At 38.0% G+C, this 13458-nt stretch overlaps 1 protein-coding gene across 1 annotated transcript; it reads left to right on the top strand.

Annotated features, from left to right (window-relative positions):
• Positions 1 to 7936: 7936 nt before the first annotated feature.
• Positions 7937 to 8875, top strand: LOC101706861 (olfactory receptor 2L3). The gene has a single exon (XM_004870971.2). It carries the CDS (start codon positions 7937 to 7939, stop codon positions 8873 to 8875), a length of 939 nt encoding a protein of 312 aa, XP_004871028.1.
• Positions 8876 to 13458: the final 4583 nt, after the last annotated feature.

A 13458-nucleotide genomic window follows, 5' to 3' on the forward strand; every position in this document is an offset into this window, starting at 1 on the left:
AGAACACAATGTACAAATTGCTTCCATACCTAAATGCTTTGATACAACAGTTGATGGAATGTTGGCCAATGAACTAAAAAAATGATTCTTAAAACAATGAATTCCAAAAGAAAAAAATTTCAAAAATGAAAAGAAGTGAGAGTAAAATACAACCTATGAAAAAGCATTTATATACAGAGATTTTTGAGGGGAAAAAAGACAACCACAGAAGTTTTGGAAATGAGAAGCTCAAAGTTTTTCAGGGCATAGCTATAACCCTATCACTCTCAAAGCTGATCAGAGAGATTGTGAATTTGATCCTAGGCTTGTAATTTTGGAACTTAATGAAACTGTGTCTCAAAATCTTTTTGAGAGTGCTAGCAATTCTGTGTGAGGGCCTTATGTTCTATCCCTTGTGTGGAAGAAACATTCAGTAAGTTAAATAAACAATTAAGTTGAAAGTCTCATCATTAGATCAAGCAGAGGAAAGTGCTTGAACATGTTACAGTAATACAGAGAAAAAGATCATATGAGACTCTATACACAGAATATACAAGATCCTAGTACAAAATTTAAAAAAAGACAGTTGGGAGTTACAAGTAAAAATTAACTTTTATGTTAATGAAAAATAAAAGTTATCCAATGAAATGGGATCAGAAAATTTCCAAAATCTCGGAATTGAGATGAACATTCAGTTACTGAAGACATTTATAACCCAAAAAAACCACAAGTAGAACAGGAACTGTCCACTGTATATTATATTCAAAATCCATTGAAGATTTCAGTAGAGAAATGTCAACTAGCATAATAGCTAACTCTACAGAAATACAGAAGATTTCTCAGCAGATACACTAAAGTTCAAAAGGCAAAGAATGATGTAGTTCAAGAAAAAATGTAAAATAACTGTCTATTTTGATTACTGTATCCTACAAAGGTATCTTTCAGAATTAAAAGACAAAGAAAGGTCTCCCATGATAAGCATAAATTAAAGGAATTCATGACTACTCATGTAATTTTCAATGAGGTACTTAAAGGAATAATATCCTCAGAATAATAATATAGACACAACCCAGGGTACATAGAAAAGAATAAATACTATTAGAAGGGGAAACAAACACACCAAAAAATATTTAAAACAGCAAAAATGGACAGAAATCTAGACATACTTTTCTATAATGACCCTATATGTAAATGGCCTTAATTTTTAATTAAGCCACATTGACAACATGGATCAAATAAAGATCCAACTGTATCTTGCTTACAACATCCCAAATACACACATCTTGAAAAATGAAAATGATATTCCATGCAAATGAACTCTGAAAGGGAGCAAGAATATTTAGGTAAACACCTCAAGACAAATTTAATAGGAAAAGTTATAAAAACACAAAATATTTGGACAGAACTATCTAACACGAATTTTTGTTTGTTTTTGTTTTTTAATTTATATATTAATTGTTACATTTTAGGTATACAATACATTTACTTTTATCATTGGGTGTTTGTACCAGAACATGATGTATCTTAGTTCTTATTTTTTCCCCAAAACCTATGCATCTTCACCTTCACCATCCTCCCCTATTTACATAGGCTTTGTTTCCATGTTTTTTCTTTCTCATAATTTTTCCTTTCCTTTCTTCCCTTTCCCCTTCCTCTCCCACCAACATTCCACCCTTGGAACTTTTCCTATTTCAAATTATCAATTATTCATTTTAATCATTTTCATCCTTATATACACTTTCAGTTTTTCACACCAGAGTTACTATTCAGTATTTATACATGCATGTCCTATTTATTTCACTTAAGAGTATGTCCTCAATATGCATCCTTTTAGCTATAAATGACTCTAGTTTCTCATTCTTTATGGCTGAGTAGTACTCCATTGTATAAAAAAATCCACATCATCTTTATCCAGTTTCCAGTTGGTGGGCACTTGGGCTGTTTCCAATCCTTAACTATTACAAATTGTGCTGCTATAAACATAGATGCACATATATCGCTGTAGCATGATTCTTTTAATTCTTTGGGGAAGATACCCAGTAGGGGAATAGCTGGGTCAAATGGGACTTCTAATCCTAGTTCTTTGAAGTATCTCCACACGGATTTCCACAGTGGTTGGACCAGTCTCCACTTCCACCAAAAGTGGAGAAGGGTTCCTTTCTCCTCATACCCCCACCAGAATTTGTTATTGGTTGATTTCTTGATAGCAGCCAATCTTTGTGGGGTGAGGTGGAATCTCAGTGTTGTTTTCATCTGCATCTCTTGAATGACCAGTGATGTTGAACAGTTTTTCCATATATTTATTTGCTGATTTTACTTCTTTGTCTGACAAATGTCTGTTCATTTCGGATGGCTATTTTTGAATTGGGTCTTTGAATTTGGGAGATCTGATTTTTTTTTCAATTATTTATATATTCTAGATAATAGACCTTTGTCTGAGGTACAGCTGCTAAAAATTTCTTCCCATATTATAGGTTGTCTCTTAGCTCTATTGGTAGTTTCTCTTGCAGTGTAGAAGCTTTTCAATAAGATGAAGTCCCAGTTGTTGATTCTTTGTGCTACTTCCCTTGCTACTGAAGTTTTGTTCATAAAGTCTTTTCCTTTGCCAATGTTATTGAGAGTTCTACCTATCTTCCAGCATGTTCACTGTTTCTGTCTTGATATTTAGCTCTTTAATCTACTTCAATCTTAGTTTAGTGAACAGTGATAGGTATGGGTCTAGTTTTAATCCTTGGCAGGTTGAAACCAGTTTTTCCAACACCATTTATTGAACATGTTATCTTTTCTCCAATGGGGGTGATTGGCTCTTTTGTCAAAGATGAGGTGGCTGAGTATGTCTGGAGTTGTTTCTGCATCTTCTAATGTATTCCACTGATCCTTGGGTCTGTTTCTTTGCCAGTGCCATGCTGTTCTTATCACAGTAGCTTTGTAGCATAGTTTCAAGTTGGGGATTGTGATACCCCCAGCCATGTCTCTGTTGCCTAGAATTACTTTTGCTAGTCTAGGTTTCTTCTGCTTCCAAATGAATTTTTGGATTGTTTTCTCTAGTTCTGTGAAGGATATTGTAATTTCAATTGATATTGCATTAAATCTATATAGCAGTTTTGGAAGTATGGCCATTTTCACTATACTGATTCTTCCTAACCAGGAACAATGGATATCTTTCCATTTTCTTATATCCTCTTCAATCTCCTTCTTCAGAGTGCTATGGTTTTCAGTGTAGAGGTCTGTTGCTTCCTTTGTTAGGTTGATTCCTAGATATTTCATTTTTTTAGATGCTATTGTAAAAGGAATTATTCCCCAAATTTCTCTCTCAATGGGTCTGCTATTTGTGTATAAGAAGGCTATTGTCTTTTGAGAATATAACATGAATCTTTAATGGTCATAAAAATATATGCAATGACGTTCGATGCATTCAGTGTTGTAAAATAAATATCAATGAAAAGAAAGAAAAGATAAGCTGCAAGATAGCACTTATGATTAAATTCAATACTCTACTCTCATTCATAGATGAATCATCCAAACCAAAAAAACAATTCATAAATAACAATGAAATTAAACTGAAGTATAACTCAATTGTGCTTAGCAGGCATTTTCAGAATTTTCTTTCCAACAAAACCAGCTCATCAAACTATTTCCAAATAGGCTAAAACTGTGTTTTAAGCCTTAATTTAGCAGCTAAAAATTTATATAGGTTATTGTAAATCAAATAATGATGAAAGGATAATAGTATCAATAATAATAGAAATTACAAGAATACAGCAATATCTGGAGATTAAACTATAAACTTTTGAATGAGCAGTATGTCTTTGAAGATAGCAAGGGGAAGACTTAAAGAATTCATAAAGTCAAATAAAAATGAAAATAAAACACCCTAGAAACTATGTAAAGCCTTGAAGGTATTCTGAAGATATTTATTGATATTAGTGTCTGTGTTAGAAAATCAGAGCAATATCAGAGAGGAATCCTAATGATACACTTCAAAGTAACAAAATAAGAAGAAATCAAACTCCAAATCAATTGAAGAATATAAGTACTAAATATCAGAGCTGAAATTAATGTAATAAAACTAAAATACAATACAATCAAAAAATGAAACAAAGAATAGTTTCTTTGAAAAGATAAAGCAGATTGATAAACCCTGAGTCAAAACCTTTATTATCTTTTTTAGCACTTAAAACACTTTTTTTGTGATTTAATAGTTGTCAATATGTGAAAAATTTGATAATAAATAATATTTATGGCAAATTAAATATTAATCTTCAAATGTCAGATATTTCAAGAATTTCTTCTACTGTGCTAATCTTAAATTTATCATATTAAATTATAATATGGTAAATTTGTTGACCAGTAAAATCAAAACTGGCAAACCCATGGAGATACATTCTAGGGATGTGCAGGATGGATAAGGAATATTAAATCGTGGGTCCCATTGGACTGAGATACAGTGACTCTGGGAGAGTCTGAGTAGAATACCTGGATCTCCCCAGGAACTGGCCCTCAGGACCTGAGGAAACACTGAGGAACTGTAGGCTCCTTCCAGGTCTTGGCCCAAGCCCAGCCTGTGAATAGGACATGGCCTCTGTGGTCCTTGTCTCTGAAGACTTTCCTGGGGAACACACAGGCCACAAAGCACCTGCATCAGGACTGCTGGATTTGGGGCTTGGGGCTCACTGCAGAGAAGCCAGGCAGAAGTGCATTCAGGCTGCAGGGACTAGGCAGAACCAGGTAGGCTCTGCTAACATGGGGTTGGGGCTCTGGCACTGTATGTCTAGGGGAGGATGTGGCTAGGCTCTGGGTGTTCATTTGGATGCAGTTGTCTGGGGAGTACAGACTCTTGAGGAAGCACTTAAAATAATAAAATATGGAGATAAGTAATTTTTAAAACTAGACAGTCTTAACAAGACAACTTTAAAGGAAATTTTATTTGGCTAACATGACTTTAAAAGATAGATAAATAAATAGATACATCCTAGATGATTGATGGGTTTTTCCCTAAAACAGATAAAGTCAACGTGCTCATTAAGTAACTTAAAATATTTTTTAAATGTGAAGATGGTTTATATATAAAACATAAATTATCACAAAATGTAGAAAAAGGTGAGAGTGATTCTGAATATGAAATGTGAATTGATAGTGAAACTGATTGATAAATCCAGAGAATGGCTGATATTGTCTATAAATTACCTTTCTTGAAATTTAAATATAGTAAGACTGTGGTATACATTAAATTCTCCTCTGTTCTTGAAATTATGGCTGCTTTAAATAATAATAACACTATATGATACAATATATATTGAAATTTTATATAAACTGAAATTATATTTCAAAATTTGAGATTTCATAGAGTATTAAATGAACTAAGATATTTATAAGAAAATCAGTATTTCAGAATACATACTCTTCAAGTAGCAAGAGCAGGTGTATCGTGTTTAGACCTGTACTGCAACTTCTGGGCATGAAAAACATTGGGACAATTTGAAAATTCTTGAATTTGGACTTGGTAAGTTGAATTATTTTCTCCAGGAGTCGGAGTATTTCCATGCAGGTCCATGAGGTGTTGAAACAGATAGTATGAATCCCGTTGGTCCTGTGGATTACTGTCTACATTGGAAACATTCCACATTTAATCTAACATTCCATATTTAGTTCCATATTTCATTTAATTTAGAAAATGAGTGCAGGAACCTGTATAAAAATGGTGAAGTTCAAAAATGAAACTGAAGTAGAGTTTCAGGCACAGTCACTGAAAGTTTACAGTCAAAAGTGCTTTTTGAACTAACATATGAATATGGCCCTGGATTTGAAGGGAGCGCAGGATGTTGTGACAATGACAATGGGACACATCCAGGCGAGCTCAGGCTGCTCCTGTAAAATCAGATGGAAGAAGCAGCATTTGAGAGTCCTGTTTCTCCTTAGGTGTTACAGAACATAGGTTTCTTTCTTTATTTATTTTTGTCTTGTTTATTTATTTATTTTTTCCTATGAGCAAAATAAGATCTCAAAGGAAATGCATTTTCATTTCCACAGTATTTTAACTTATATTAATCTGTTGATTATAAAAGCTTTCTCATGTATGTTTTATAAAACACTATATGATGAAACTGTCTACTAAAGCTTCTTTTATGAGTTATTAATTTCTAAACACCACATTTAGATGAAATAGTAATGGAGTGAGATTGTGTTTTTCATATTTAAAAATACTTATTGGAAATAATGGAGATTTTCATTGGAATCCTGGATGCATCTCAGTCATCCATATATCTCCACCCACCGCTGCCTGATTGTGCTGCTTCACAGGTCACATTAGCAGTTAGTAGCCTTCATTGCTGCACAATCACCTCAGTTGTCAGGGAAACCATAGCAGCGCCTGCACACCTTAGGCCCATGAGCTGAGTTAGAAAAAGAGATGTGAGGGGCAACTCTCTCAGTGAGGCCATGGGGAGCCAGGTTCGTGGGAGCTGACAGGGCTGCTGAGAGCCTGAGGCCAGCCCTGGACATCAGGCCCCACTCAGGACATGTGGACTCTCCCCCATGGACCAGCCTAGAGCAGGTTCATCCTCTGTGCAGGCTGGGGAGGGACCCACAGTTCCTGTCCACCAGGGCAGTGCACTTCCCTGCTGAGTGGGAGAAGGGGAATTGTGACAGACTCTTTGCCCAGATTGTGCAGACAGCAGCATGAATCCACCCCACCCTGACCCACATTCACAGGAGGAAACTGTGATTTGCTCACTCTTCTCTCAGAACACTTGCTTACCTGTTTATGTTTCACCTCTGTCTGTTGCTGATCTGATCTCCTGGGGTTTCCTGGATGTTTAAGACTTATAAGGACACAGTAACATATGTCCTCATTGTGCCCTCCAAATCCCTTAAATCCTAAAAAGTTATCTGTCTTGCTTTGCATCCTTCTACATGGCTGAAAACAAAAACTCCTTTGATTCATCTGAAGAAACTATCATGATATATAATAAAACCACAAAAGAAATTACATTCTTTTCTCTTTTTTACTAGAATCTGGTATAAAAGCCCTTGAAGGAGGGAGGCATTTCATGAAGGACTCTGTTCCAGGACACTGCAGAACAATGCTTGTTGATCCTGAAGAGGACAATTTTCGGGGTCACTTAGCTTCAATTTTATGACTGCAAGCTCACAAACCTGCTGCCAATTTGACTTCATTCTCATAAGTGGGCATGCAGACACAGGCATGGTCAGATTTTCAGAGCCAAGACAAATGTGCTGGGAGCCAGTGGGTTCCATGTCCTGGGAAGGCTGATCTGGTTCCTGGGTTATAAGGTTTCTGCCTTTAGGTGATTAGAAAGAGTCCCTCTGCAAAGTTCCTGGTCATGAGGAGAACCTGCAGGGCATGAAAACAGAGGAAGTGAGCTGTTGGCAAAACACAGTGGAGAATTTTCTTGGATTTTTTATTCTGTTTTCATTTTTGATATTTCTATTCTTTTAAAAGTCTATCTTTCACCTCCTAAAATTTTTAGTGAACCAAACTTAAAAATTACTTTGTAAATGCTAAAAAATTATAAAAATTGGCTCTCAAACAGGAAGTAAAAGCATCACTAGGTGTCATGAACATGTATTAAAATATGGGTTCATAATTGAGATACTACCATTCATTTATATATGTGCACATTTCATGTAAGTTTTCTTCTTGAAGACATCTGAGTTTGCAAGTGAACAACCTATCTGAGTGTGAATAAAGGGATTAGAGAAATATGTTATTTTGATAAATTTACAGATTTATTATATTTTGTTAAAATGTGTTTGCCATCTTCAAGCAAATACGTGAGGTAGGAAATGGAAGTCTTTTTTAAGAAATGTGTTCTTTATTAAAGAGCTAAAATATTTGAATATGCCAGCCTTAATAAAGTAATGAGTTGAAATAACTTCTTATTTATATGTACCACATTGGTGCAGGTGCTCTCAGGAAAAGCTAAGCAAATGCCTGATGGAAAATTACAATGAGACCTCTACTGACTTCATCCTCCTGGGCCTGTTACCTCCATCAAGCCTTGGCCTTTTCCTCTTCACTTTCATCATCCCCATCTTCCTGATGACCCTGGCTGGCAACCTGTGCATGGTCCTGCTCATCCTCCTGGATGCCCAGCACCACACACCCATGTACTTCCTGCTCAGTCAGCTCTCCCTCATGGACCTCATTTACATCTGCACCACTGTGCCCAAGATGGCTTCTGCTTTCCTATTTGGACAGAAGTCCATCTCCTTCATCAGGTGTGAGGTTCAGTGTTTCTTCTTCATGTCCTTAGCAGGGGCAGAGGCACTTCTCCTGATGTCTATGTCCTATGACCATTACATGGCTATTTGCTTCCCTCTGCACTACCCCATCCACATGAACAGAAGAGTGTGTGTGCTGATGATCCTGGGATCCTGGACAATGGGTGCTATCAACTCCTTTCCTCATACAGTCTATGTCCTCCATATTCCTTACTGCAGGTCCAGATCCATCAATCATTTCTTCTGTGATATCCCAGCCATGCTGACGCTGGCTTGTGGGGACACCCACGTCTATGAGTACATTGTGTTCTTCACCACCATCAGCTTTCTCCTGTTCCCTTTCATGGTCATCCTGGGTTCCTACTGGAAAGTGCTCCTCACTGTCTACTGCATGTGCTCATGGGAAGGCAGGAAGAAGTCCTATTCCACTGGCAGTGCCCACCTCACTGTGGTGACTTTGTACATTGCACGCTTTGCTTACTCTTATCTCTGCCCAAAGTCCTTCCAGTCTCCAGCAAAGGACAAGGTGGTAGCTGCCTTTTACACCATCCTCATCCCAGTGCTCAACCCTGTGATCTACAGCCTTAGGAACAAGGAGGTTCTGGGGGCCCTGAGAAGAGTGGCTGGGAAGTTCTGCTCTACAACAATGTAGGTGAATTTCTGCCTCAGTGTATTCAGCAGTGGATAGGCACTAGAAACCTGTTTAATCCTGATGTCTCAGAAACTAGAATTTAGGGTTAAGACATAAAAACTCTGAGCTACAACATGATAAACATTATGTGTTCTTGTATATATATTTCTGCTTTCCTTGTTTAACCTTTCCAATAAAAATATTGGTCCTGAAGTTTTCATCATTTTGAGCACAGTATTGTTTTACTATGGAGATTTTGAAATGGAAAATCTAGAAAACTTTGCAGTCCTTTTAAATATGTTGTGTGATCAAAACCTTTGTGGAATATTTTAATTTTTAAAAAATTACAGTAAAAAGCACATTGCTCTGAATCCCTCTCAAATACTCACACTCCTTTGAGCACACTTATCCCATTGTCCTTGCTACACCTCTTATTCTGACCTCTCAAAAATGTATGTGATTGGATAAATCATGATATTGAATTTTCTCCTGTGTAGTAGGAATATATAAAGAAAAGCTATCTGAATTCACATCTTCACCTATACATGCCGATTACTAGTGTACATCTGGCACTCACACTAACACAATGTGAAGGCACAGATGAATGGTGACAACATGCTAGAGTCAAGTGCTAAGATGTCTTGGTTCAAGGGACAAAAGGTCATTCATAAAGATGGCAATGCCAATGGAACCACACTGCTTGAAGCTTAGGACTGCATCCTCCCACAGTTGCCCAACTGACAGGCTTCCGTGGCTGCCCTTCCAGGAGTTCCAAAACATGGGTGGTATTGGTACCATCCCTTTGGGCTGAGTGGAGACTGGTGTTCTCTAACCTGGCATGGTATCACCTCTGCTCCAGCCAATGTCACAGCTGAAGTAAAGTCTGTTGAAATGCACCATGAAGCATTGGGAACTCTTCCTGGACACAATAAGGATTCCAATGTCAAGAATGTGTCTGTCAAAGATGTTCAAGGGAGCAACATTGCTGGTGACAGCAAAAATGATCCAGCCATGGAAACAGCTGGTTTCCCGACTGGGGGATTTTCCTGAGCCATCCTGGCCAGGTCAATGTTGGCTGTGCCTGTGCTGGATGGCCACACAGTTCACATCGCTTGCAAGTTTGCTGAGCCAAGAGAAAAGATTGACCACAAGTCTGGTAAGAATATGGAAGAAGGGCTCAAATTCTTAAAATCTGGTGATGCTGCTGTCATTGACAGGGTTCCAAGATAGCCCATGAGTGTCCAAAGCTTCTCTCTTCCTCTGGGTCATTTCGCTGTTCATGATAGGAGGCAGCTCTCTGTGGTGTCATCAAAGCAGTGGACAAGAAGGCTGGGGCAGCTGGTCAGGTGACCAGGTCTGCCTGGAGAGCTCAGAAGCCTAAAGGAATATTATCCCTGCCCTGCCACCACAGGCTTCATTAGAGACTGAACAGCAGCCTCAGAGCTGTGTCTCCAATTGGCCATTTAACTTTAATAGTGAAAGACTGGTTAGTGATGACAGTGCATCCTAAAACCTTCAGAAGGAAAGGAGAATGCAGAATGATTTGAGGACCATTTGGGTTTGTGTGTGTGTTTGTGTGTGGCAGTTTTAAATTATTAGTTTTTAAAATCAACACTTTTTAATAGAAACAACTTGACCAAAAATCTGTCACAGAATTTTGAGACCCATTAAAACAAAGTTTAATGAAAACAAAAGGAGGAGGAGGATGAGGACATGAGGCAGAAGTGTGCAGGGAAGTGGTTTTATTTATTTATTTATTTATATGGGGACAACAGATGCTTCTTCCTGATCTTAATCTATCAGCCAAGGCTGAGCCAGACTCCATCTCCTCCCTTGCAACACCCAGACTCCTGGTGGCCCCAGAGCCTCAGGCAGAAGCAACTCCTTCTGGCTCCTTGGGACACCCTGTTTTCCTCTGCTCCTGCTCCCCTAGGTAAAGGTGGCAGTGCTGTCCCCAGAAGCCCCAGCCCAGGGGACTTCAGCAGGTGGCACCACCCTCCTCCTTCCCCTGCTGCTCCATAAACCCTCAGCCCCCTATCCCCAGCCTGGATCTCAGCATGGGTCCCCCAAGGTTCCCCACTCCCCGGGGACTCTCAGGGCAGCAGCAGTGAAGAGGCTTGGGGTGCAGACATCTGAAGCTCTGGGGCCTGGTAGGACAGTGTGGATGAAGCCAGAGTCCAACCTGTGTGGAGCCCGCTGGAGAGGTCACAGTGGGGGACAGCCCAGAGCAGCTGTGCAGGTCTGGGTGCTGCTATTCCAGGAGCCTTGGGTGCCAGGTCACAGAAGCAGGGGTGGCAGAAAATCCAAGGGAACTCCGAGGCCCCCTCATGCTGAAATCCTCCAGAAGGTATTTCCAGTCCACCCCCTGAGTTATACTTTCCATTACTTGGGTTTATTCGGTCCTAGCCTGAGTCTGATTTCCTAGTCTTCCTCTATTCTTTCCTCCTTCCTCCTCTACCTTCTCTCCTCCCTGGTACACAAAGGATTAATTCCATGTTCTGAGAATTCAGAGATATGAAGCCAAGCAGGGCAGGTGCAGAAAGACTAATAGCACCAGCAGGCACTGTGGAGCTCTGTTCTGAGGGCTCACTGTGTGGGTCTGGGCTCTTCATGGAACACAGTTCTGTGTCTCTATCATCAGAGAGCAGTCCTCAGGCAGAGTCTGCTGTCACCTTGGTCCAATGGAAGATTGTTTGTCATTGCTTAGTAGAAATATTTTTCAGGTATAATTTGTAACTGATCGGTATTTTCTATACAGAGAAGACAGAGAATATGTTTTCTCTATATTGTGCTGTATAAATGTGCTTATTTATCTTTTATCAAAGAACTAAGAAATAGATAATTTTTAAACATATTTTGAAGGAATAATTCACCAATTCTTAGGCTAGACACTGATCATATCTATTATACAATATTCCATATCAGTTACTTAAAATAATGACTTTATTCCACACATATTATATCTATTCTGTGTATGATTTCTGCTTCTCTCATTAGTCTGCAGTGACCCTGAATGCATTACGAGGAAAAATAACATTTTTGGGTAATTTGCTGACTATCTCAATAAGTCTTATACCTAAAATTTTAATGACAGAACTTATAATGATTGTACCATATAATTCATTGATATTGAACGTTTATTGAAAATTCACAAACTTAAAGTACATTCTTATACAATGTAAAATATTCAGGTAAATGTACTATTCTCCAGGAGTTTCATATCCAATATTTTTTGAAGCAAATCATTTACAAAAGTCAATTTTATGCTTTTTTATCTTTTGCTTGTTTTACAGTTTAAAGTTTTTAAAGAAATTGCACTATAATCATAGAAGAGTAAATAAATACATTTAATGTGCAGTTGAAATGAAGTTAGTGAACAAGGGCCCCTTACTAAAAGTGTATTTTGTATGATTTATCCATAGGAGATATCTCTTGTAAAATTTGTGTAATTATGACTAAATTAATAAATCTATAGAATATTTTAAGCACTCACATAACTACCAAATGATTGGCAGAGTTGGGGTACATACAGGCCGTGGTTAAGGGGTGCACTAGGAGATGAGGGTGTGGCTGTGTCTACAGCTAGGACTTGATTCAAAGTGGGGCTGATGATTAATGCAGAATTTACACAGTTCTAGCTGTAACAGTTTGATTCCCTAAGTGGAACAGATGCATTATGTCCTGTGTCATTTCTTTCATGCAGATCAAACAATCAGAAACAATGAGGCTGCCTGAACAAACCAGTGGTACTGATTGCTAAGTAATGAGGACAGCCTGAGTTGAAACTTCCCTCCCTCTTTCCTCCCTGTGTCTCTAACTCTATATCTCTGTCCTGCTGTCTCTGTTTTTCTCTGTCTGTGTGTCTGTCTGTCTGTCTCTCTCTCTCTCTCTCTCACACACACACACACAATTACTGAAAACCTCCCTGCCTTTTTCCTCCTTCTGTCTCTGTCTCTGTCTCTGTCCTACACACACTAATATTTAATCGCATACAGTCATTTAAAAGACATAGTATACACATAGACAAAATGATTGTGTTCCACTCAGTTTCATTGTATTAAAATTTCTTAGTATGAAATGAACTACATGAGTTAATGTAATGTTGCTTTAAAACATTATAATATCTTTCTTAAAAATTTCAAGTATAGTACTTACTGCCTTGTGATGAACTGATTTGAAAAACTTGGTGATGGTACTGTAATTCTTTCAGGTACATTGCAATGTAACACAAGACACAGAGTTCATACACTGAGTTGCCATAATAATGTGGAATAAAGTCATGGCTTTGTTTAAAGTAGTCCACATGGAATGTGATATAGTAGATGTAATAATAGGAGTCTACCCTAGGAATTGGTGTGCTATTGGCTCAGAATTTACATTTGAAAGTAGTACATTGTTGTTCCCTGATGTATTATTCTTACTCCACAATCAGAGGCTTGTTTCCCTAAAATAAAATGGGTATTTTAAGTTAAAATAAACAGTTCACATGGGTAATAATGTATGTTGTTATCTTGTAGACTGAACTGAGTGTTTCTTCCAAATTCTGAAACTTCACTTAAATATAAAGACATGGAGAGACTCTTTGAAACTGTAAGAACTTCTCA

The sequence above is a fragment of the Heterocephalus glaber genome, unplaced genomic scaffold (genome assembly GCF_053883595.1).
Source record: "Heterocephalus glaber isolate CG9 unplaced genomic scaffold, H.glaber_assembly_v1.0 deba00001461, whole genome shotgun sequence".
NCBI lineage: Eukaryota > Metazoa > Chordata > Mammalia > Rodentia > Bathyergidae > Heterocephalus > Heterocephalus glaber.